General features: G+C 38.9%; 1 protein-coding gene across 2 annotated transcripts; it reads left to right on the top strand.

Moving 5' to 3' along the window:
* Positions 1–430: 430 nt before the first annotated feature.
* Positions 431–22,745, top strand: FMO4 (flavin containing dimethylaniline monoxygenase 4). 2 transcript variants are annotated; one of them, XM_037825361.1, is made up of 9 exons: positions 431–633; positions 5,691–5,830; positions 8,558–8,746; positions 9,383–9,545; positions 11,704–11,846; positions 12,868–13,067; positions 14,157–14,509; positions 16,657–16,726; positions 19,822–22,745. In XM_037825361.1, exons 2-9 carry the CDS (start codon positions 5,699–5,701, stop codon positions 19,910–19,912), a joined length of 1,341 nt encoding a protein of 446 aa, XP_037681289.1. In that variant the 5' UTR covers positions 431–633; positions 5,691–5,698; the 3' UTR covers positions 19,913–22,745. The 2 variants fall into 2 exon arrangements, with proteins under 2 accessions (XP_037681289.1, XP_037681288.1); XM_037825360.1 differs by lacking the exon at positions 19,822–22,745 and adding an exon at positions 17,824–18,734 and having other exon boundaries at positions 432–633.
* The last annotated feature ends 1,137 nt before the right edge of the window (positions 22,746–23,882 follow it).

The raw sequence follows: 23,882 nt of genomic DNA, 5'->3' as shown, positions 1-23,882 counted from the left end.
GATGAAACTACTTAAATGCTTATAAATTATCAATTTTAAACTCACCTTTCTGAGGTTACAGATTCCTCCAGACGTGGAAGAACTAGATTATTTTCTGTGTTGGACAGCTCCTATTATTGTTCACGAGACTAATACAAGAATCATGGTTTAGAATTTTATTTCCAGAAGACAAAACACCTGTTTCGCTGAAAAGGCTGTGATTTGGGGTGAGATGGCGCCCTCTAAAGGCTACACTGAGACAAGCGCTGCTCACCCCGGGTTTCCAGTAATTTTCAGGCTTGCCGGAACTGTGACGTTTAGGAGGGTGGGGGAAAGATTGTGTCCTTCGAATCCAAAAGCCGTATTCTAATTAGTTTCTTAGCCCTCCCTCAAGATTACGGAAGTTATCAAGCTGTGTCTTTCGCAACTTTTTTTTTTTTTACTTAGAGACTACTTTCTACCGTCACTAGCATGACAGAGAAGTCGAATGGCGTTTGTTTTCAACTGAGAGCACTTTGTTCAAAGTCAGCATTCCGTTTATTTTTCTTTTAGAACAAAGAATTGGGTTTCAAGCTTTTTTTTTTTTAAGGCAAAACTATCTTTGTCTATTTAGCTTTGAGAAATAAGTTAGAGTGTCTTCTCTATTCTGACAAGGTAAGTGTGCTGGATTTTTTTTTTTTTTTAATGGGGAAATGCTTTATCACCTGGATTTCCAGAAGCTGCTTTTGCAGAGGATGAATGTTCTCCCTGGAGGGTGCATTCCTTAAGAATGAATGTGATTCCCTTCTCCTGAAGCCTCTTGATTAGAGCTGGAGCAACAGGGTTACGGAGAGAGGCCAGAAGCAAAGGAAAGTTGTGAGGAAACAGTTATGCTGTGGGTGAAGATCATCTGAAAGGAAGGTGTCAGTGAGATACAGAAGTATAGGACTTTCAGTGGTGGCAGGATCACCTCTGACTTCATCTTGTGCATGAATGGGCAGCTGGGCATTGGGAAATGAAATATCCCACAGGTGGCATAATAGGAAATACCGTAACAAAAAGCGTCGTGGTGTGATGTTAAGAAACATAAACAGATAAACCCTTAGACAATTTACAAATCATCCAGGACTCTCCATGTCTCAAAAATGATTCCTGTATTTGTTGGCCAGTCAGGTATGAGGCAGAGTTTTCATGTTGTACAAAAGTCCACTTCAGAGGATGAGGCCTCTCTTCTGCCAAGGAACTAAATATAAGCAACCTTTGAACTAACAAGGGTTATACATTTGTAGAATGCTTTGTAGTTTACGAAGAACTTGCACACACCTTGTTCCTCCTAACCCTCAAGCCCACAGTATTCTCTCCTACCTTTGAATTTTATGCCCACCTGACTTTTTTTAAGATGAAGCGGCTTTATCAACTATTAGACAAATCAGACTTCAGGACAATGAATATTATAAGAAATAAAAAGGCATATTTCATAGTGCTAAAGAAGTCATTAATCAATAAGACAAAACTTACCAATTGCTTATGACTCTAATAATGGAGCTTTAAAATACATGAAAGAAAAAATTGGCAGTGCTACAGGAAGGAGTGATATCTACAATTACAGTTATAAATTCCAACATTTCCTCAATAATCAAAAGAAAATTAGATAAAAATCAGTAATAATAAATTCCAACATTTTCTCAATAATCAATAGAAAATTAGACAAAAATCAATTAAAATATAGAAGGTTTGAACAACAGTTTCAACAGACTTGACCTCACTGGCATTGTGGAAATAAACTAAAAACACCCAAATGGTAACAATCAGAGGCTATATATTCAGGCCTTGCCACCTGTAGTCAGCCAACAACATTTGTATTTGGCATAGGCTTCTTCTATTTTTTGGTTTAAATTAGCATTTTTATCATATATTGACTTAATACTTGTTTGCTGTTTTATTAGCATTTTAGTGGTTGCTATAAGAGTTACAATAAGCATTTTTAAATAATCTCATTCTACCCTTAAATATGCTGTATCACTTCATGTGTGCATAATAACAGCATATTCCCAATTCTTCCCTTTCATCCTTTGTGTCTTTGTTTGCTTCTGATGTCATTTACATATCATATCTGCTTTTTAGCATTAATTATTTGGTATTCAGGCATAAAAACATACCCCTTTCAAGCTGTAAAGGAACAATGAGAAAATGACTGCAAATCCCTATTTTACAAATGTAGAAAAAGTGGCACAGAGTAACCCAGGATTTTGTCGAAGGTGACACAGCTGGTTAGAACCATCAGAACCAGAATTCAGGTCTCCCAATTTCCAGTTCACTGCCTACCTCCCTTTACTGAATTAAAGTATATTTTTAAATGGCTTCCCCCACTCAGAAATTCATAGTCTGTAAATAAGGTGTAATTTTAAAAGGTGCAAGTTCCCAGTTTGTTTTTACTGCCCCTTCAGTCTCTTAAGTCAGTCTCCAAAAGACAAGGTGTTTTTGCCCAGGACGCTTTTCATCCACAGTCTGCTTCTGTGTCTCTGATGAGGTCTCCAGGCAGAACTAAGCAGCCCAAGAGAGTCTGTAAGCATTTGCACCTAGAGCATGCTTCTATTATAGCAATTACCACATGGTATCATGGACATGCCTGCCTCTCTCCATACACATGCATCTCTTAAGGACAGTCAGTGGATCTTCTTTAAGACTTTATTTCTTTTATTTAGTCACTGGGTCTTAACCGCCTTTGGAGCCCACACACTCGGTTCAGTACCTATACTTTGAGGTACCCAGAGTGCATCTGTTGAATTAATTTGCTGCCAGCCTATGAACTTCTGCACATGTTGCACTTTTCCAATTCGATTAGCAACCATTTCTTTTGTGTTATTGCAAAAACAAAGCACAGTTTGAGATCTGACAACTACAGGTCTCTACTTAGTGGCCTGGAAATTCTGGTGTTCTTATTGGTGGAGGCCATTTATTTCTGGTTAGAAGCTGTTTAGACTCCCTGCTCCTCAACCTGAAGGAAGCCACAGGTATGTTTGTCTGTTTGTTTATAGATTTTGGTTACCTTATCGTGTAAACTGTCTTTTCTACAGAGAAAAGAGAGGGAAGCAGGGAAGTGGGAGAAAGATCACTGGGTAAATATGTCTATATAATGTCACATTGTTTAAAACTTGATTCTTCAACCTAGGTATTTTTCTTATTTTACAAATAATGAACCTTGATATGTAAGGAGGTTGCTCAGGGTCCTAGTGTTAGACAGTGGCAGAGACAGAGTATAAACCCAATTCTGCTGTCTCCAAAGTTCATTCTTATTACAGCCCACCTATCTCCCCCAAATAGAAACTCCCAAATGTATCAACAGTGTAAGGGGAAGAAGTGTAAACTTTACGATAGATACTGAAGCCAGGCATGGACATCTCAACTTTACAAAGGACAGGATGGCCAATAAGATTTGGAAATGGCAACCTTGGGAAATCCCTCTGATCCTCATGGCAAGTCCATGGATTTACCCCAGACCCAGGTGAGCCCAAGAGGTCAGAGGGCTCAGAATCTTCCTCCTGTCCCCTGTAAAGTCAGTAAATTCAATTTGTTTTGATGCCTGGAGATTCCAGTCTGCTCAGGAGGCAAGTTGCAATGCCTTAAGAACAAACTGCTCCCAGCCCATCCCAGAGGTGCTGCAACAAACCCTGAGCCCCAGGTGAGGCTTAATGGCAGGAATCATAGGACACCCCAGGCTCTCAAACCAACAAGAAGTATGTACTGAGGCTTTGGAGCCAGACCTGGTTTCAGATCCAGACCCGGCCTCTTATTAGCAGTGTGGCCCTAAGTTATGCCAAATGGTGGTGCTATTCATCTTCCTAATTACTGGCATTAGGAACTCAAGAAATATGGGCTCTCCTCTCTACCGCGGGACTTGCCCTTGGGAAGACTGTTGCTGCAAAGGAGAGCTAGGCCTCCCTGTAATTGTGCCTAAGAGCCTCCTCCCGAATGCCTCTTTGTTGCTCAGATGTGGCCCTCTCTCTCTAGCTAAGCCAACTTGAAAGGTGAAATCACTGCCCTCCCCCTACGTGGGATCAGACACCCAGGGGAGTGAATCTCCCTGGCAACGTGGAATATGACTCCCGGGGAGGAATCTAGACCTGGCATTGTGGGATGGAGAACATCTTGACCAAAAGGGGGATGTGAAAGGAAATGAAATAAACTTCAGTGGCAGAGAGATTCCAAAAGGAGCCGAGAGGTCACTCTGGTGGGCACTCTTATGTACAATATAGACAACCCTTTTTAGGTTCTAGTGAATTAGAATAGCTAGCAGTAAATACCTGAAACTATCAAACTACAACCCAGAACCCATGAATCTCGAAGACAAGTGTATAAAAATGTAGCTTATGGAGGTGACAATGGGATTGGGAAAGCCATATGGACCACACTCCCCTTTGTCTAGTTTATGGATGGATGAGTAGAAAAAAGGGGGAAGGAAACAAACAAACAGACAAAGGCACCCAGTGTTCTTTTTTACTTTGATTGCTCTTTTTCATTTTGATTGTTATTCTTGTAATGGTACTGTGAACAATCAAATGTATGATTTGTTTTGTATGACTGCGTGGTATGTGACTATATCTCAATAAAATGAATGCTAAAAATAAAAAGAAATATGGGCTCTCTTGATTCCCTAAGTCAAATAGCACTCTGATAAGTGGCATGGTATGACAAAAATCATGTAAGGGTTATACAGCAAAGATCTCTCCTCAAAAAGCACCATTTCTTTCCAGGCAAAGTAAAATAAGTTATATAGTTTATAACAAATACTTTCAGGTCTCAACTGCTCTTTCTGTGTTTTCTGGCCAAGGACTGTGTTTCCCTGGACGGGCAGGGAAAAGCAACACGTGCAGCTGAGTCCACCTAACATGTCAAGGGCCTCAAGCCTGATGTTAACCTGATTTGCTAGAAAAACAAGTTGTAAATCCCCATGAGATATTATTCTTCCAGTCTACCCCTGACAAACACAGGCCTCCCCGTTTCCACTTAACCTCATCTTGGACTCCAGAATGTTCCATATGACTTACCTTGGGCACATTGTTCTGTATTGTAGTCAGTCAGTTTTGCCTCAGTACAAGGTCAAGGCCTCCCCACTCGCCTCACGCAATATCCCTGTTGCATGGCAGGGTGTTGCCCAGGGCCAGAGATGTTCTTCAGGCTTCTAGATATTTTGTACAAAAGCTAATGTTTCTGCTGCAATTCCTAGGATTCGGAGGAGCTAAATGATAACAAGGGGCCCATATAATACTAAGGGGTTCTGGAATTACAAGGAGGTGAATGGCCTGGATATATGCTAGCTAATAATAGTAATAATAACAATAATATCTAAATTTAATTGAGCATTACTATGTAACAGACACACTTCTAAGATCTTTAAAACATATATCAGTTAATCTTCATAACAAATCTTTAAAATAAGTATCATCATCATTATTATTGCCATCTCCATTTTACTGAAGAGAAAAACTAAAGTGTAGTGAGGGTAATAAACATCTAAACCAAGGTCACCCAGTTAAAAAGTAGTGAAGCTAGATTTTAAACCAAAACAGTCTAATTTCAGAACCTGCTTTTTTTAAAACCAAAATGCTAGTCTGCCTCCACTCAAAGATAAAAGGAGGGTTTTTATATCGCTATAAAATTTGGGTCCTGGGACAAGGGCTTCCTTCCAGCCTTGTCATATAAAGAAGCTTTGCTTGACTTTTCTCTAATAGAGCATACCATGGTCAAGCGAGTTGCAGTGATCGGAGCTGGTGTGAGTGGCCTGTCTTCCATCAAGTGCTGCTTGGATGAGGACCTGGAGCCCACCTGCTTCGAGAGAAGCAATGAAATCGGGGGACTGTGGAAGTTTACTGTACGTACTTCATATTCTGCAACCTTCAATAGCCATAATCTGGCAGTTTGCTTTGTCCCTTACTTAGCCATGGTGGCTTTAGCCTCTCTTAGTGATAAAGAAAGGGTGCAGCTCACTGCAGCAATGCACAAATATGCACAGAGCACAGTGCTAGACACTGTGCAGGATGCAGTCTGTTAAGTGAGAATTCTTGAGAGTAGGCAGAGCATGGCCAGGGAAGTTTGGGAGAAAGAGGAACAAAGAGTTAAGTCTGGTAGACATAATATTGGAGGTTACCATGATTTCTGAACCATGAACCTTCTAAGACAAAAGTAGCAGAGTGTCACGTCAGGTAAGCTGAATGGCATGTCTGAATACAGAGCAGATGACACTCAAGGAGAGATGATGATTGGCATCAAAGAGTGAAGCCTCACCCTGCAGCCATTGTTCAGGTCTTTGGGAAGAGAATGGGCAAGGGTGAAGCAGGACCTCAAATCTTTGAAGGTCGGTGGGGTTGGGGGGCAGGAGGGGTGGTTTTCACATTACCAGAATAAGAAGAGCACAGTCACAGACCAGTCGTTGTTAGAAATGGGGTATGCAGCCAAGAAGGCATGGCTCAGGGGCAGGCCAGCTGTAAGGTGACTGGAGCATCAGCAAGTGGGCTGGAAATGGTTAGCACCACCAGTCTCTGGTGCTCGGGATGTAGCAGGATCTTCAGTGGGTTTCAAGGGATCTGCCACAGTGATGTAAGAGAGAGTCAGAAAATGGGAGCCAGGTAGGCCCAAGCACTAAATGCTTCAATGGAAGGGAAGGCATCATTCAGTGGGAATTCAAAAGAGGGAGACTAATTCTAACGGGTAAAATGAGAGACGGCTTCATGGAAGAGATGGTATTTGCAGATCTTTGATGAATGGCAAAGAAAACAAAATAAGCTAAAGTATATAAGTAGGAGTGGTAACAACCCTAGGATTATAGTGTACTAGGGAAAAAACCTTTTTCTGGTGTATTGTGAGCCTCATCAAGCCACCAAATGTCAATGAAGAAAGAAAGTATTGGATCTGGTTACTATCCCTTCTGCTATTTGCCCCCATGGTTGATTTAGTTTCCTTTTCATATTCTGAAGTAATACAGATTAATTTTAGAAAATAATGTTTAGTTAAATAAAAGGGAAAATTAAAATTAGACATAATAATAATACCCTCAGGTAGACACTATTAATGTAATATTTTGCTGTAATTCCTTCTAGTCATATATATTTTTAATGGGGTAGTAATATTAATTTTCATTCATTCACCCAGTACTTACCATATCTCTCTGCCAGGACACAATGGTAAACAAGATAAACTGAGGCCCTCCTCTCCTTACAGTCTAGTGGGAAACAGAAACAGTGGTTGGTTCCATGTTAGAAGAACAGGATGCTGAGAAGTCACAACTGCCTTCCCCAGATCTGTTGGGTCATGGAAGGCTTCCTGGAGAAAGTGACACTAAGAAACAGACTTAAAGGAGGAAAAGAAATTTGCTAAGGTAGAGAACAAGAAGGAAGGACAGGGTGAGGGTAAAGGTGACAGATTGGTTTGCACTAGTTGTGATGTCCAAGTGCCAATTCCCAGAAGGCAGTTTGATACACAGATCTGAAGCTCAGAAGAGAAATCTGGGCTGAAGATTTAGATTAGATGCCATCTGCAGGAAAGGAGAAAGTCCAAGAAAACTACATAGCCAAAGAGAAGTACTGAGCTTAGGACAGAACGCTGAGGAATATTAATATTTAAGAGAAAAGCAGAGGAAGGGAATATATCTAGCAAGGGGAAACAACCTTATATACAGGAGGAAAACCAGAAATGTGGTGTCATAGAAGCCAAAAAAAATTTTTTTCCCCTAGAAAGAGGGAGTGTTCAACGTTGTTAACCTAGAGAAGAATCAAGAAGAAAATGACTTCAAGGTGTCCATTAGCTTCAGCTATAAGAAGTTCATTGGTGCCTGTAATACAGTCCTTTTTTGTTTTTGTTGTTGTTTTGTTTTTTGAGTTTTTTTGTTTGTTTTTCTTTTTTTTGTTTGTTTGTTTGTTTTTTGAGTTTTTGACGATGGAAATAAACCAATGAGTTGAGGAGGATGTAAAAAAAAAAAAAAACATAGGCTGTCAGTATATGAAGATTCTTCTATGAGGATTGAGATGGGACAGACAGAGACAGAGCTGGAGAGGACATAAGGTTGGGAGTGGGTTTGGTTTGGTTTTGACTGGTGAGTCTTTGGTATTTTAAGTGCTGGTTGGAAGGAGCCAATAAAGAGAGAGAGATTGAAAATGTGCATCGACCTGATAGTGAGAAAAACCAGTGAGGGGTTCGCTGAAAAGAGGCAAGAAGAAGAGGTCCAGAGCATCACTGAAGGGATTTGTTTTGTGAAGAGCACACATCTTCTGCTGTAATATGAGAGAAGAAAGAAAGGATGAACAAGGCAGATCATGGGCCCTGCATTCATGGGCAGTATTAGCCTTAGAGTCCTGTTAGACTTTGTTAGCTTTTTTATGGTTTGATAAAGGTATTGTATTTAATAATTCCAATCCCACAATTAATTTCTGATAACTATAGCATGGGGACCCAGTGCTGAGCTTCCTGGAAGTCCTTGAAATTACAAGTGGAACACTAATGCTGACTGCTGTGTACCCTCCTCAGCAGGGCTGGCATGAGCCACCATGATTTCTGTTCTCTTCGTTCTGTCTCATCCATCAAGCTAACTCTGCCTTCACCACAGGAAACTTCTAAAGATGGGATGACCAGGGTCTACAGGTCATTAGTGACAAATGTCTGCAAGGAAATGTCATGTTACAGTGACTTCCCCTTCCAAGAAGATTATCCAAATTTCATGAATCAAGGAAAATTTTGGGACTATCTCCAAGAATTTGCTGAGCACTTTGACCTTCTGAAATACATTCAGTTTAAGGTAAGGCACCTTGGTTTATGGAACAATAATGAATGGGGGCTTTCATATTCAACAATCTAACAGAAATGAGATGCTTTAAGTAAGTTTTTTCCTGATTTTATCTCTGTATGAATAAGGCAGATAATAAAGATGCCTCATCTCTCCTGCGGCTCATATTTTACTCAAATAAATCATTAAAATACTAAATTTCCCAATTCCTCTACTATATGCCAACACTCACATTCAGGATGAAATTTAGAATTTTTGAGAGGAAAAGAAAAAGAAATTTCATTGATAAAGCCCATTGTGGAGAAGTGACTTGAAGTCTGACCTGCAAAAATTATAATGGGTCCAATCTCATTTTGTTAAATTTTTCAAATGCACTGGGTATTGTAGCTCACCTATTTCTCACTAGGAATAAAACTGAACATGTCTCCCTTCCAATGGAAGGAATCACATGTCTTACATTCTAGTCTCTATTACCCCTTTGGGACCTTGTGCAAGTTGCTTAAACTTCTCTGAGGAAAAAATAAGCCATTATGTACCTCCTATCATGGAACTTGGCCTACTTAAAATAAAAAATATCGTTACCATACCAGTTATTGTATGAGGTCCTAAGGTATTGGTAGGAAGCAAGTGTTTGTCTTTTGCTTTCAGACCACTGTGTGCAGCATAACAAAACCTCCAGACTTCTCCGAAACTGGTCAGTGGGTCGTTGTCACAGAGACAGAGGGCAGGCAGGAGAGAGCTGTCTTTGATGCTGTCATGGTTTGCACTGGACATTTCCTGAATCCCCGTTTACCACTGGAGTCCTTTCCTGGTGAGTCATTTTTACCTAGGAACGTGCCTACCCTTTTGGGTTCTCCTGGAAGAAAAGTTACTCATATGTAATGAAAATCCTTCCTCTTGATTATAGACAACTTCATGTTCTCTCTCAGAAATAATATTACTTTGAAAGGTATAAAGTGCTATGTATAGGTCAGACATTATTTGATTTTTAATATAAATGTTATTGCTACTGTTATTTTTATTTAAGCTTTGTTATGCCAGTCTAATCCAAGTTTAGTGATCACATAAGGCTGAAAACTATCAGATCTGTCATGAAAAACAACAGGCTTTGATTTTTGTGATTGAAGTACAGGTTGTTTGTCTCGGAAGTAACCTGTAATTCAAGAATTTAAAGTGAGAATATAAGAAAACTTGACATCTTTTAAAGAATTTATATGAGCAAAGGAATGTTTTCATTCTTCAGAATAGTCACCACAGTAATAAACTATCTGCCTCTTAAACCAGGGCTATCAACAAAATAAGTTTTAGAAATTCCCTTTTGGAAATGCTTTTGACTCAAATAGCACATTCTTTTTAATATACTGATGATTGGCCAATCTCCATCTTTTGCAGTCAAAATTGATTATTTTAAAAGCCAAAGACTATTCATATTCAGGTGAGAGAAATAAAATTAGTCACAGTGAGGATACTAAAATACGGTAAAGCTACTATTCTTTGATCACTTATAAGTAGCCCTAAAGGCAATTCAGTAAGTGAAATTTCAAGGAATTAAAAGAACTTTTAAGGAAGGAATTATGTGAAGAGTAAAACTTGCAAACTTTGGCAAAAAAAAAAAAAAATAGAAATAAGGAAGGAAGGAGGGAAGGAAGGAATCCATAAGTTTAAAGGACAGATCCTGCAAAATCAAGAGTACAAGATCCCAGAAGGCTTTCAGGGCAAACCTCAATGTAGGTGAGAGGCTAAGGCTCACAAAATTGGTCTGCACACACACATTCTTTGCAAATTCTGCATAGTTGGTTAAGCACCTCATTGGGAATGTGGCAACTATTTTTAGTTTGCAGTTTGGGGGACCTCAAGAAGGCCAAGAATTCTATTAAAATACTTTGTTATATGTAGTTGATATTCGATACAAGTGTTTTAAGTAAATGAATGAATCTGACTGAATGATAGGAGGATGATATATTCTAGGAGTTTAATCTTTATACGTTGAGACTTCAAAGGCTTTTAAAGTGTTGGGTTGGAAGCTATCTAGTCCTTCAACTGGTAAGCTTCCCTCTTCTCTGATTCTCTGTCAGTGCTTCATCTCACGCATCAGTGGATCTGCTGGGTCACTGGTCCCATCACCGCTGTCTCCTCTGCCAGCTCTTAAAATTTCCATTGCTGCTGGCTCCAGTATAAACACCCCCACTTCCACTGTCATCACCCTCCTTTGTTTATGTGAATCCATGATGTGGCTTTTATATCAACCAGGAAGATAGCTGATTATTTACTAAAAATAAGTAAAGAGGAGAAATATCTGTTAAATCTACTCATATATTAACATCATGTGCCTCTATTGACAGAAGGTGTCAGGAGCCTGAGAGATTAGTCAGAAACATAAGTATAAATAACATAAGAATAAAATATAATTAAGAATGCAGCATAATGAAGCATAAAGTAAAATAAGCACAAAGTGTAAGTAACATAAATGTAAATCATAAGAATAATTGCTTTCTTTATAATAGAACTTGTCACCAAATTTCTTTTGGGAAATATTTTCATTAAACTAAATTTCAGTTTATAAACATTTTATGTTCACAAATCACATTTTTATTGAATATATCTAAAAGGTAAAATAACATGCATCAATAATCTACTTCTTGCCCAGTATGTTCAAGATCATCCATGAAATGTTTCTTATTATCTGTCTGTGGTGAATTTGATTTCCCAAAGTAACTGTTTTGAAAGGGAACACTCAGATGAAGGTATATGCTCTTCTGTATTTTTACCAAGACAGGTTGTTCTAAGTCTGTATCTCGGCTCACAGCATTGAAGGGGACTGGGGAGCGTATGCTGGTTCTACAACATAGTGGCAGGGAAAGGACTGCCAGTTTCTTGGACTCGCCTTCTTCCACAGATCCTATCCCTATGTATTGGGGAATTCTAGCTTTAGCTATTTCTAATTTTCTGACGCCCTCCTTCCCCCTCAGGAATCCATAAGTTTAAAGGACAGATCCTGCACAGTCAAGAGTACAAGATCCCAGAAGGCTTTCAGGGCAAACGCGTGTTAGTGATTGGCCTCGGGAACACCGGAGGGGACATTGCAGTGGAGCTCGGTCGAATGGCAGCTCAGGTACACCATCTCCAAATCCATGCCCCCACCCCCATCATCATTTCTGACAGCTGAAGGAATAGTCAAGATTATAAAACACACTGGCCAATTTAGCTATTATATGGACACAGGTAAGTGAAAAAAAAAAAAAAAAACCTGGAAATCCTCAAAGCTGTCCATGGTCCTCTGTGAGCTAATTAAGAATCCATACTTTACAGAATTGAACCATCTCCAAGAGGAGTCTAGGAAAATTCCATGGCTATGAAGCCACTGTGCATTTGTCAGAGGTGCCCCTTCAAGAACAAGACCAAATGGGCAAATTGTTCCACCCAGGACAATTATCTTTCTGTAGATGAACTTTAGCACTCCACCTTTGGAATTCTGGTAAAAACCCAGATAAGGATAGAAAGGAGAGGATGTTTTCTGAGCGTCTCCGAGTTTTTTATTAGAAGACAGATATGTACCTTGTCTTCAGATAAAAGCTTCCTTTATTTTCCCCAAAAAGTGTACATAATGATTTTAGAAAGTCTGATCATAGATTCACAAATTAGAAATCTATTCCAATTTAGCATAAATGATTAGATTTGGAAAGAATAGATTTTTCTTTGATTCTGTTAAAATTGCTTTCCCAAAACTTCACTTTAAATTCTATATTATTCACATGTGAAAAAAGCACCAAATCAATACTGTATATCTACAACTATTATAATTCTTTTGTATTAAACATGATGAAAATGTAACACTTGAGAAAACAGCAGTAAGATACAGTACATTCAAATTCCTTCACATCGCCTTTGATTTTCCTTAATATCAGTCTCTCTTTTTCTCCCTCTCTGTTTCATTGACTGTATTTTAACAGATATTTAGATCAGGTAAAAGTGAATTGTGAAAACAGTGACAACAGCAGTCATTTGTAAATCTATGTACAACTCGCTAGTCCTCTGTTGTTATTAGACCAGAGGTATTTCGTTTGAAACACATTGAAGAAAAATGCTACAAAATGCCTAATTGATATATTTATTCTTCTTGCCTTACTTTTCAGGTACTTCTCAGTACTAGAACTGGTACTTGGGTTATTGGCCGCTCTTCAGATGGGGGCTACCCTTGTAATATGATGATTATAAGAAGATGCCATAATTTTATTGCACAAGTTCTGCCTTCATGTGTACTAAGGTGGATTCAAGAGAGGCAGTTGAACAAAAGACTTAACCATGAGAACTATGGATTAAATATTATAAAGGGGTATTTTAATTTTGTTATTTAATGAGAAATGACTAAATCAATATTTTTCATTCAGTTTTATTCAGAAATAAAAAAGTTCAATATTCAAATAGTAATTATTGTAATTTTACTTCCTTAAGACAATGTCCATCAGGTACTACAAGGGTTCTTAAAGTAGGATTATTTTCTGTCTAGTAACAAAAATAGTAATATAAGAGGCTAAAGGAAATTCTTGAGGCTAGATGAAAAACTTTCATACCCAACTTGAAAATCAGGAAATTTAAATTAAGCAACCTTGAAATTTTTGCCGTCAGAAATAGAATACTTGCAGCATCTGTGAATGCAAATGGCCAGCTTTTGCTAACGTCTAATAAATATCTACCCCAGCTGATTGATTAGAGATGTATGATTTCCAATAAGAATTCCTGGAATGATACATTTTAATATGCATCTGTATAAAATTCCACATTGCCAAGGAAAAGACCTTTGATATGCACATAAGGTCATTAAATGTGAATTTTATTATATTCATGACCCAAAATATTTTTCTTTGGTAAAATATCTTTCAACTTACAAGGAAAATTAAAGACAAAGAATGATTTGATATGTAAATTTTATGAAGACATTATGTCTGATGTGATTAGGTAGAATATGTTCACAATATCTATCAGTCACTTAAAAATAATATGGTTTTTAATATAGGATTCACATTTCTTATGTTTCTTCAAAAAATGTCTTGCTGATCTTCTCTTTGCCTAGTGTCATTCTCATGAGGCCTGGGTGACATGAGACCCAAAATTGACCATTAAATGGACCGCTGTGTACTCTTTCCTGATGCTCTGACAAAAAGACATTATCCTAGAAATTAATTCCAAGAGATATAGCATTTTAACCCCCTGGAAAGAGGAGTTTTAGTCATTTTCCACATGCCTTCTACTGGGAGCAGGAAAAAAAAAAACATGTTATAGAAACAGTTAATCAGGTAGACAACTTTGAGTTAGAAATTAGTCAATTCACAACCTTATTTGGCAATTTCCCTGAACTGACCAAATAAATCATTTGCTTAAATGTCTTGTAGATATAATCATAATTTTCCCCTCTGTGTCAAAGGAAAAAGACAAAGTTAATTGTGAATGATGAGCTGCCAACCTGTATCCTCTGTGGGGCAGTCACTATGAAAACCAGCGTGAAGGCATTTACAGAAACCTCCGCTCTCTTTGAAGATGGGACAGTGGAAGAAAACATTGACGTTGTGATCTTCGCTACAGGATATACATTTTCTTTTCCTTTTCTTGAAGAACCTCTCAGAAGCCTTTGTACAAAGAAGATGTCCCTATACAAGCTGGTCTTTCCTTCAAGCCTAGAGAAGGCAACCTTAGCTATGATTGGCCTCATCAGCCTTAAAGGGTCCATCTTGGCAAGCACCGAACTCCAGGCTCGATGGGCCACAAGAGTATTCAAAGGTACCTTGACTCTATTGAAAGCCCTGTGTGAGTAACTGAATCTTAAAATTAATGCCTTGCTATTTATTTAAAACCAAAATGATAAGAGCTAAGGAAGCAAAAAACACATCAAAAGAAAGGGGGAAAATGGACAATGAATTTTATGTATGTATAATATTACAATGGTGTGCTGTGTCACTCAGTGCGACTGAGTGGATAAACAGGTTTTTTATTCTGTGAAGGGGATAAATTTGGGAAACAGAATAAAATCAGATTTCTTAGATTAACCAAAATTATTGGAAACCTCTGGTTCCTATTCTATTCTATCCTCTCCTCTCCTCTCCTCTTTTCTCCTCTCCTAGGTCTTTCCATTTGTCACTAGAAGGAGAATTTTATATTGCTTTCAAAGAAGGTTGTTGGAATAAGGTACACTGTGAATAAAGTTGAGCTCTGGGGATATAGTGACCTATAGGAAATGCACACAAAAAAATTTTAGACACTGAACACTATTCATTGTCCACAGCACAGCTATTGAAGTCAGAGAGACTAATGGTCAACTCCCAACTCTGAAACTTACTAGCTGTGTGACAACCTCTTTAAACCTCAGCTCCTTCATCTTTATAATGAGAATAATGAAACCTCTCACACAAGGATTTTGTAAAATGGATAATGTCTGCCAAGCAATTAGTACAGTACCTAGAATTTAGTAAATCATCATTAAGCAACAGCTACTGCTCTTACTGTTGCTATTGTTGTCATAGCTCTCTAAAGCAGATTAAGTTTTAGATTAGTAAGCATTTTTAAAAATTGCAGTTGTATTATTTTTAAATATAAATAACAATCACAATTGGGACATCCAGCTGTCCTTAGGCAGTGTTCTGTCCTTAATTTATAAAAGTAATTACCAGTAATTCATAAATGGCATATAATACTGTACTAAGTAACCGTTCTACAACCCTTCATTAAATTATCCCAAATCTTTAATTCTTGAATGCCATTTAAAGTGCTTTCACAGCATTTATTATTCAATTTTATTAAAATGGGCATAAAGTTTCAAAGAAGATTTTTAAGTACCTCATTTTTTTAAAGTATTTTATAATGAGCTCCAAAATGCTTATCAGAAAGATTGAACTGACAAAATGAAACTCAATTAGCTCATGCAATAGGAGCAACTGCAGGCGTCTCTGGAGAGCCTCCAAGAGGCAATCCAGAAACCACCAATTAGTCTTACTAGATTCTTACAGGATAAAATAACCCTGGTGCGGGTTCCCCACAGTGTGGTTAGTAAACCCACACCTTAGTGTCAGCACAAGTTAGGACTGGACAGCTCAGCCAGGCCAGAAGGAGATGACCAACGGAGTGGACTATCAAGGTCCTAACCAGCCACTGAGGAGTGGGGAGACAGGGAAGTAAAAGGGGGTGTTGGCAGGTGACCAGCTGGAGAGAATGGCCAGGGTTCATGCAGTTGAGTCAAGAACAAGGTTCATGCATTTAGAAGATCAGGAAGAGCAGAGTCCAAGTGCTGAGACTGTCTAGATAGGAGACTGAGAATGAGCACATCCTCCCAACAACTCATGTTGAGGCTACCAGTGTAACCGACACGAAGACATGCCAAAGCATGGTTATAAAAATGGGGGTCAAATTCATAGCTTTCACACAAAAAAGTATAATATATACATACACATAAATTTCACTTGAAGAGAGCATCCCAAAATCCACATTCAAGTTCCTTCAGGAAGGTGAGGACTTGGCAAATTGGCCATCCTGTGCCATCCCTCAGTCACCCAGACAGAGGGCAGCTCTGAAAATGGATATGACTCTATATCCTAGGGCATGCCAACCATCTATGTGTGCTTCTTGATATGAGAGCAGATGAAGATGATGGAGCAGGCCAGCGGGGGCAGGTAGTGCTGATGAATGAGTATAGGGCGGGCTGAGGGCTAGACCGCCGGCAAGGTCTCACTCCCTGCAGCAGAGGCCCCTGGTTAAGTGAGTTTGGAGAGGGATTTTACCCATAGAAAATTATCCTCTGCACACCAATTCCATTCTAAGCTGTGACTCTCACATATTCTGAGAATGGAGCAATGGGAGACCAGAAATGAGGGGGAAGAGAACGTAAATAAAGACAAAGTTACGTGTGATGTTAATGTTTCCGGTTTTTCTCATAGGACTCTGTAAGATACCTCCACCCCAAAAATTGATGGCTGATATTACTAAAAAGGAGCAGCTCATTAAAAGGTATGAAATATTACTTGCTACAGGGAAAGCTACCAATATGTTCCATTTCAGAAAAAAAACAAAAAAAAGAATCCATTCCTACAGAAGTGGTATAGCAGGTTGGAAATAACTCTGCATTAGGAGTCAGAAGAATATGTTTTCAGTCCTAACTGTGCCACCAACTTGATACATGGCCTTAGACACATCATGTAGGGCCACCATGTCTTCTCAATGGGACACAGAGCCTGGCCTCCTGCAGATGATAATCCTGTCTTCACTTGGTCTACAGAGCTCCATTCTGTCTTCAGTCTCCTCCTATCTCTCTGGCTACTCCCTTTTTGTACTATTTGCTGGTGTCTCCTCTTCCTCAGTTCTGATAATTACTGAACCACAAACTCAGTCCTCAGACCTTTTCTAGCTTCTGAATACGCTCACTCCTATGTTGGGTTTGTGTCTGTAACCCAAATCTCCCCTATAAATCCAGCCTCCTAATCCATCCCCCTCGAGATAGCTCTACTTAGATATTTAATAAGTATCAAGAATAGAGTAGAACAGCCAGAGTGGCAGAGGGAGACCAGATAAGAGAATGCTGTCTGGCATGTGATAGACACATAATATTTATTTACTGAATGAATTAATTAATGAATAATATTGGGGCATAATTAGTTTACTAATGAATAAACTTTCGTAGACTGAACTCAGATCTGTGTCATATTTAATGCTGGCACAAGTATGGCCCTCTCAACTCATAATCAACATCATTAAAAATAATTCAGGTGCCCGTATACATGCTGCTTTCTGATCATGGTCATTCATTCAACAACTTATATATTTGGTCTGATCAGAATTTACTTTCATATCAAATTCAGGAATCTAACACATTATTTAAAGCTGCTCTCCCAATTTGCCTTCCTTTACCATATCCTTTAACCAAATTAATTTCCCTCATTCTCTGGATAAACTCTTATTGTTTCTTTCCACCATAGAAAAATGTTTGCTAACATAGTTTGACTCTAAAGTGAAAGTGATAAAATGGGGGGGAGAAGTGGGTCTTACTATGTGAAGAATGCGGGGCAGGGGCTGATGAATGAAAAGTGTTCCATCTTTTTCCCTCTTAGGGGTGCAATTAAAGATACCAGTGAAGACAAACTAGACTACATTCCTTACATGGATGACATTGCTGCATGCATAGGTGCAAAGCCCAATGTCCCACTTCTGTTCCTCAAGGATCCCAGACTAGCTTGGGAAGTTTTCTTTGGACCATGTACTCCTTACCAGTACCGCCTAACAGGCCCTGGAAAATGGAATGGAGCCAGAAATGCCATCCTGACCCAGTGGGACAGGACACTGAAACCCTTAAAAACTAGAATTGTTCGTGATTCCTCTAAGCCTGCCTCCATGTCACATTATTTAAAATCTTGGAGGGCACCTGTTCTGCTCGCTTTTCTGCTACTTATCTGTAAATCTTCATGGTTTTCTAAATTGGTACATGACAAACTGCAGGATAGAATTTCCCCTTACCTGTAAGTATTTGGTGAAGAGGAATCTGATTGGTTACGAGAGTTGCACCAAATCATGTTAATTCTATCTCCAAATGTCTGGTTCTTCCTTTTTCTCCTTTCCATCATAACTGCTATAACCCAGGTTCAAGTCCAGCCATTTCTTATCTGGACAATTATATCATCTTTCTCTTTGGTCTCACTACTTCCTTCTTGCCCTTCTTTTCAATCTGTATTCAACTCTGCTACCTAAGCGATTATTCTAGAATGAAAATATGTGTCCATTGTTTCAGTCAAGATCTCAGAATTACAATCCCTGCTGTGTGGCCTTAGCCAAGTTGCTTAATCTCCCTGAATCTCAGAATCCTCATCTGGAAAATGGTGGTAATAATAGTGGTTTCTTTAAAGCAAACCCTCATTTCCTTAAAGTGAGACAATGCAGGGTATTGAACTACAGTAAATTAACTATTAATAACTGCATAGTCTGAGGACATTTTCTGTTCTGTGAATTAAAGGATTTGAAAACTGTTGCCTGGCTCTGTTCCCTACTACATAATTAGAAAGCATGGCCTTTGCAGTCCAGGGTTTCTCTTGTGTCACTTACCAACGAGGATTACTCTTTTGTCCTTATGTGCCCCACCAAACCACCAAGGCTTGCTGCCTGCAACGTTTGAGGGAGAACTGTCAATGAGACCAACCTCACTTCTGACACCAACTACAAAGTTAGAAGCACACTCCACAAGACTACCCTCACTTCTGACACCAATTGCAAGTTTGAGGAGTTCCCAAAACCACCCACAATTTCACTAATTTGCTAGAAAAGACTTACAGAACTCACTGAAAGATGTCATACTCAACGGTTATGTTTTATTGCATCTAAAGGACACAGATTAAATTCAGCCAAGGGAAGAAGCACACAGGGTAGTTAGGAAATTACCAAATGCAGAACTTCCAGTTACCCTTTCCCCATGAAATCATGAATGTGTTACTTTCCTGGTAACAATAATCACAAAGAATTGCCAACCAGGGAAGCTCACCCAAACCATAGTGGCCCACCCAAACCATGACAGCCTTTATTGGGGCTCCATGGTCAATGACCCATATGGCCACCCTCAGTCTGCAGCCCCTCCAGAGATTGAGATGATACTGCATGTCTCAAAGCCCCCACTTTAAATAGACTTTCTGGTGTGAGCAACCCCACTGTAAACAAAGACATTCCTATCAGGCATGACATTCCAAAGGGCTTAGAGATTACTTCCCAGAAGTGGAGGGCAAAGGCCAGAGCTTTCTTTGGACAAGGTTAAATTCTTTCCTACATACTGCCCATACCACAATCACACAACCACCACCCATGTGCTATTCAGATGGACCCTCCAGAATGAGCAGGCAAACATTAGCAAAGGAAGAATTGCTCCCAGTTATTAGGACTCCTGATATAACTAGTCAAAGAGGCATCTAATTACAAATCTGTATCAACAACTAAAACTGACCAACAGGAGCAATATCATATTTAAGCTACCTAGACAAGTTCTTGAAGGAGAAAGTAGAACTGAGATAAATTAGCTCATCATAATTTAGATCTATAATGTTGTTATTTCTCCTTTGTATTCACTTTAGAAGAGAAAACAAAGACTCAGAGAAGTTAAGCAACCTACCCCATTTCACACAGCAAGTAAGAGAACAGGGATCTGAACGCAAACACACATGACTGCAAAGCCCAGAATATCTCACTAATAGCCTTGGGAGATCCTCTTTCAACCCCTTTCAACCTCAATTTGTTTGTCAATGAAACTTCAACCTGGACACCTTCTCCTTCAAGAAAACTTCACCTTCCTGCTCACTCCTCTTTCCTCTGTGCTACCTCTGCAGTTTGAATAGACTTCTAAATATTGTACTTTTCACATTCCATCACTCCAGTCCCCAAAGAACAAATGGTACAGGTAAAGGCTAAGGTAAGTGAATCCATTTTTAAAAGGAATCAAAATTTTATAGTATAATGGGGAAAAAATTAGGTTTGATCAAGACTTCAATTTGAGAAATGAAACCAGAAATTATCCTGTTTGCTTTCCTTTTTTTTATTTAAATTTTATTGAGATATATTCACATATCATACAATCATCCAAAATGTACAATCAGTTGTTCACAGTACCATCAACTTTCCTTTTATTTAACCAAATCATTATTATAATCACAACTATATGATAATTACTAGAATGAATAAAGAATGCATGAAATGCTCACAGGAAGGTTTTTGACTAATTGTCTTACAATTCAATATGACAGCAAGATAAAATCTTCTCACCTCATTCGACATCCTTTACTTCATGTTTCACTTTGATAGCAAGATTGTAAGGTTGGTATTCAAAGTTTTCATTTATTTTACCAAATACCTCTTTTAATTCTTTCATATTTAAATCATTCTCTCTTTGAACTCCAGTCTCATCACCATCCTTATCAATTTTCTCTTTTTCATTCTTAAAATTTCTTACATGATTTAACTCTGTCAGACCCTGATTTTCCAATGGCTTAGCAGTTCTCCATTCTTATTTTCATCAGCTTCATGAAATCCTTCTTATATTGTGGGATTTGCAATTTTATTTTGTCATTGGTTAACATCATATGGTCTGCAACATCAGACAATCAGAAACTGACCACAAAAACCCTGATGAGAATGATACACGGAGTAGACTCCACTGTTGAGTAGGGATATGTATTAGAGAGAAAATAAATCTGTAAATGGCCAGTTCATTCATTCATTCATTCAACAAATATCTAACGAACAAGTACTATATTCTAAGCACTATTCTAGACCATGGAGTTTCAGCAGTGAATAAAAACAGATAAAGTCCTTGATTTCATGAAATTTATAACTCAGTGTGAGAGGCAAAAAAATAATAAAATATGAAATAAAATGATGGATTGAATTATCTTCTTCTCCCCATCCTCCCCAACCCCCCAAAAAATATATTCAAGTCCCTACCTCCAGTCCCATGAACATAACCTTAATTTGAAATAAGGTCTTGGAAGATGTGATTAGTTCAGAAGGGGCCAAACTGGATTAGGGTGGGCCTTAAGCCAAGATTACTGGTATCCTTATAAGAGAGAAATTTGGGCACATGGACATTGGAGAGAAGGCCATAGTAAGATAAGAGAAGGCAGACAGAGTGATGCATTACAAGCCAAGGATTGCTGACTCTGATGGTTAAAGTTCATGTGTCAACTTGGCCAGATGATGATACCCAGTTGTCGGGTCAAGCAAACACTGGCCTGGTGGAATACTATGTGGATATTTCTTGGACTTAAATCATCAGAAGGTTGGTTACATCTATGGCTGATTACATCTGCAATCAACTGAGGAGAATGCCTTCAACAATGAGAGAAATCTAATCCAACCAGTTGACAGCTTTAAAAGAAGTGATGATTTCAGCAGTGAGATGAGAGAACTTCCGTCTTTAATTCAGTGAGCCAACTTCTCCTGGGGAATTCACTGAAAACCTCCCTTGGAGTTGCCAGCTTGCAGCCTGCCCTATAGTATTTGGACTTGCCCATCCCCACAGTCATGTGAGAAAATTCTTATAAAAATCTCATTTCTGTTTCCCTAGAGAACCCTGACTAATAGAATTTTGTTGCCAGGAGCGGTTCTTCAGAAAAGGCAACAGGATGAGATTTGTGGATTGGTTTTTGAAATTGGTTCTCTATCCTGATTAAATTCAAAGCCACTAATTCTATCTCCAACAGTCAAGATAGCACAGCCAATCCATGGCATGAGTTGGCAACAAAGATATGCAAAATATCACCATTACATACAGCTACTCAAACGCTTATAAGAGGCAATACTCTGGGTGAGAGTGTTTTGACACCTTAACAGAGTTTTGTGGAGTTAAAAGGTGTAATGAAGGTGGATGGTTGTTCCTAAATATGCTGCATAAAGTTATAAAAGGAAGGGATGAGGTTAAGTCTTCAAATTCCCAACCTAAGTGCCAAATGAAGGACATGAAAGTTTCTATGTGTGCCCTGAAAGAAAATCTTAATTTCACGTAGCCACAGACTTGAGATTTCTGAAAAACAGACTGACTCTCATTGTGTAAGTGGGTGAATTTCAACATAAATTATATTTCCAAACGTATAGGATGTCTGCTGTTAATGTGAGTACATTGATTGGAAAAGAATGGGATCCTGAAAATTGGAATGGAACATATGGGTTAATAATAATGGTGGGGACATTGAAACCCTGGATTCTGCTGAGTCTTTGCCAAATAAGACTGTAATGGTCTGCCCTGAGTAATCAGCCACCCAACCTCCACCTGAAAAGACTGACCCTGCTGTGCCTAATAAACCTGTAACCACTTTCCCTGAGGAAACAGCCTTTACTCCTCTGTCTGAAGAGAGTAATCCTATTTCACCAGGAGAAACTGAAATGGAATGTCTGGGTAGTTGACTTGTAAGACACTTCTAATTCTTCTTGTGACCCACAATCCACCATCCTTCTTTTCTTCCAGACCTATAACTAGTCTGAAGTCACAACAGGCCCCAAAAGGTGAGGTACCAAGTGTGACCCATGAGAAGGTACACTACACTCCAAAAGAACTGCAAGATTTTTCCAATTTATATAGACAGAAATCAAGGGAATATGAGTGGGAATAGCTATTAAGGGTGGGGGATAATGGTGGAAGGAACATAAAATTGGATCAGTCTGAATTTATTGCTATGAGCTCACCAAGAAGAGATTCTGGATTCAGTGTTGAAGCTCAAGGGTTGCAAAGGACTCTAACAGTTTGTTCTGGTGGTTGCCTGAAGCATGGACTGAAAGGGCCTACATTACCTGAGGTCAAAATGCCAGAACTGCCCTGGTATAATGCAGATGAGATGATCCAAAGCCTTAGAGAGATTGGATTGTTAGAGTAGATTTATCATGTAAGACCTGCTCACTCACCCCAGAAATGTCCAGAGGACACAACTCTCACAAGGACTGTGAGGAATACATTTGTCAGACCTACTCCATCATCCCTGAAAAGCTCTGTGGTTGTTCTTCTCTCTAGGTCAGATATTACAGTGGGAACTGCTGTCACTGAACTTGGAACTTTAAAAACAGTGGGAATGTTGGATCCAGAGTTGGCAGAAGCCAGTGATAGCATTTCATTAACAAAGATAAAGTGGGTATGGCTACCATAATAGATAGCAGTAATAATCAAAATAATAATCAAAATAGTGTGACTTGCACAGACCTATGGCATGGGCTAGTAGATCATGAGGTACATAGATGTAAAATAGATGGGCAGTCTACTAAATTCTTACTTGATCTGTATAAGCAGAAGAGTTCTAGATAAAGTGAACAAAAGTCTAACTTGAATTCCAAAAACAGGGTCATGGCCCCTTAATCAATTCCCAGGTTTGAGACAGTTTACAGACCCAGATCCCATTGAATGAAGGGCAGGCTGGGTCCTCCTATGGAAGGATCCTGCTACAGTGCCAAAAATTTATACTGTTAATTTTCCTCCTATCCTTCCCCAAAGAGACCTACAATCTTTTACCAGGATAACTGTGCATTGGGGAAAAGGGAACTATCAGACATTTTGGGGATTATTAGACACATACTCAGAAGTGATGTTAATTCCAGGAGATCCAAAATGTCACTGTGGTTCACCAGTTGGAGTAGGGGTATAGGGGGCCAGGTAATC

The sequence above is a fragment of the Choloepus didactylus genome, chromosome 2 (assembly GCF_015220235.1).
Source record: "Choloepus didactylus isolate mChoDid1 chromosome 2, mChoDid1.pri, whole genome shotgun sequence".
Lineage (NCBI taxonomy): Eukaryota > Metazoa > Chordata > Mammalia > Pilosa > Megalonychidae > Choloepus > Choloepus didactylus.
The sequence above is the reverse complement of the archived record's forward strand: the minus strand, read 5'-3'. Positions and strand labels throughout refer to the sequence as shown.

Coding starts and splice junctions, on each gene's coding strand:
- FMO4 (XM_037825360.1), top strand. CDS start 5,699: ATGGTCAAGCGAGTTGCAGTGATCGGAGCTGGTGTGAGTGGCCTGTCT. Junction 14,510..16,656: donor GGCCACAAGAGTATTCAAAG/GTACCTTGACTC, acceptor TTTTTCTCATAG/GACTCTGTAAGATACCTCCA. Junction 16,727..17,823: donor AAGGAGCAGCTCATTAAAAG/GTATGAAATATT, acceptor TTTCCCTCTTAG/GGGTGCAATTAAAGATACCA.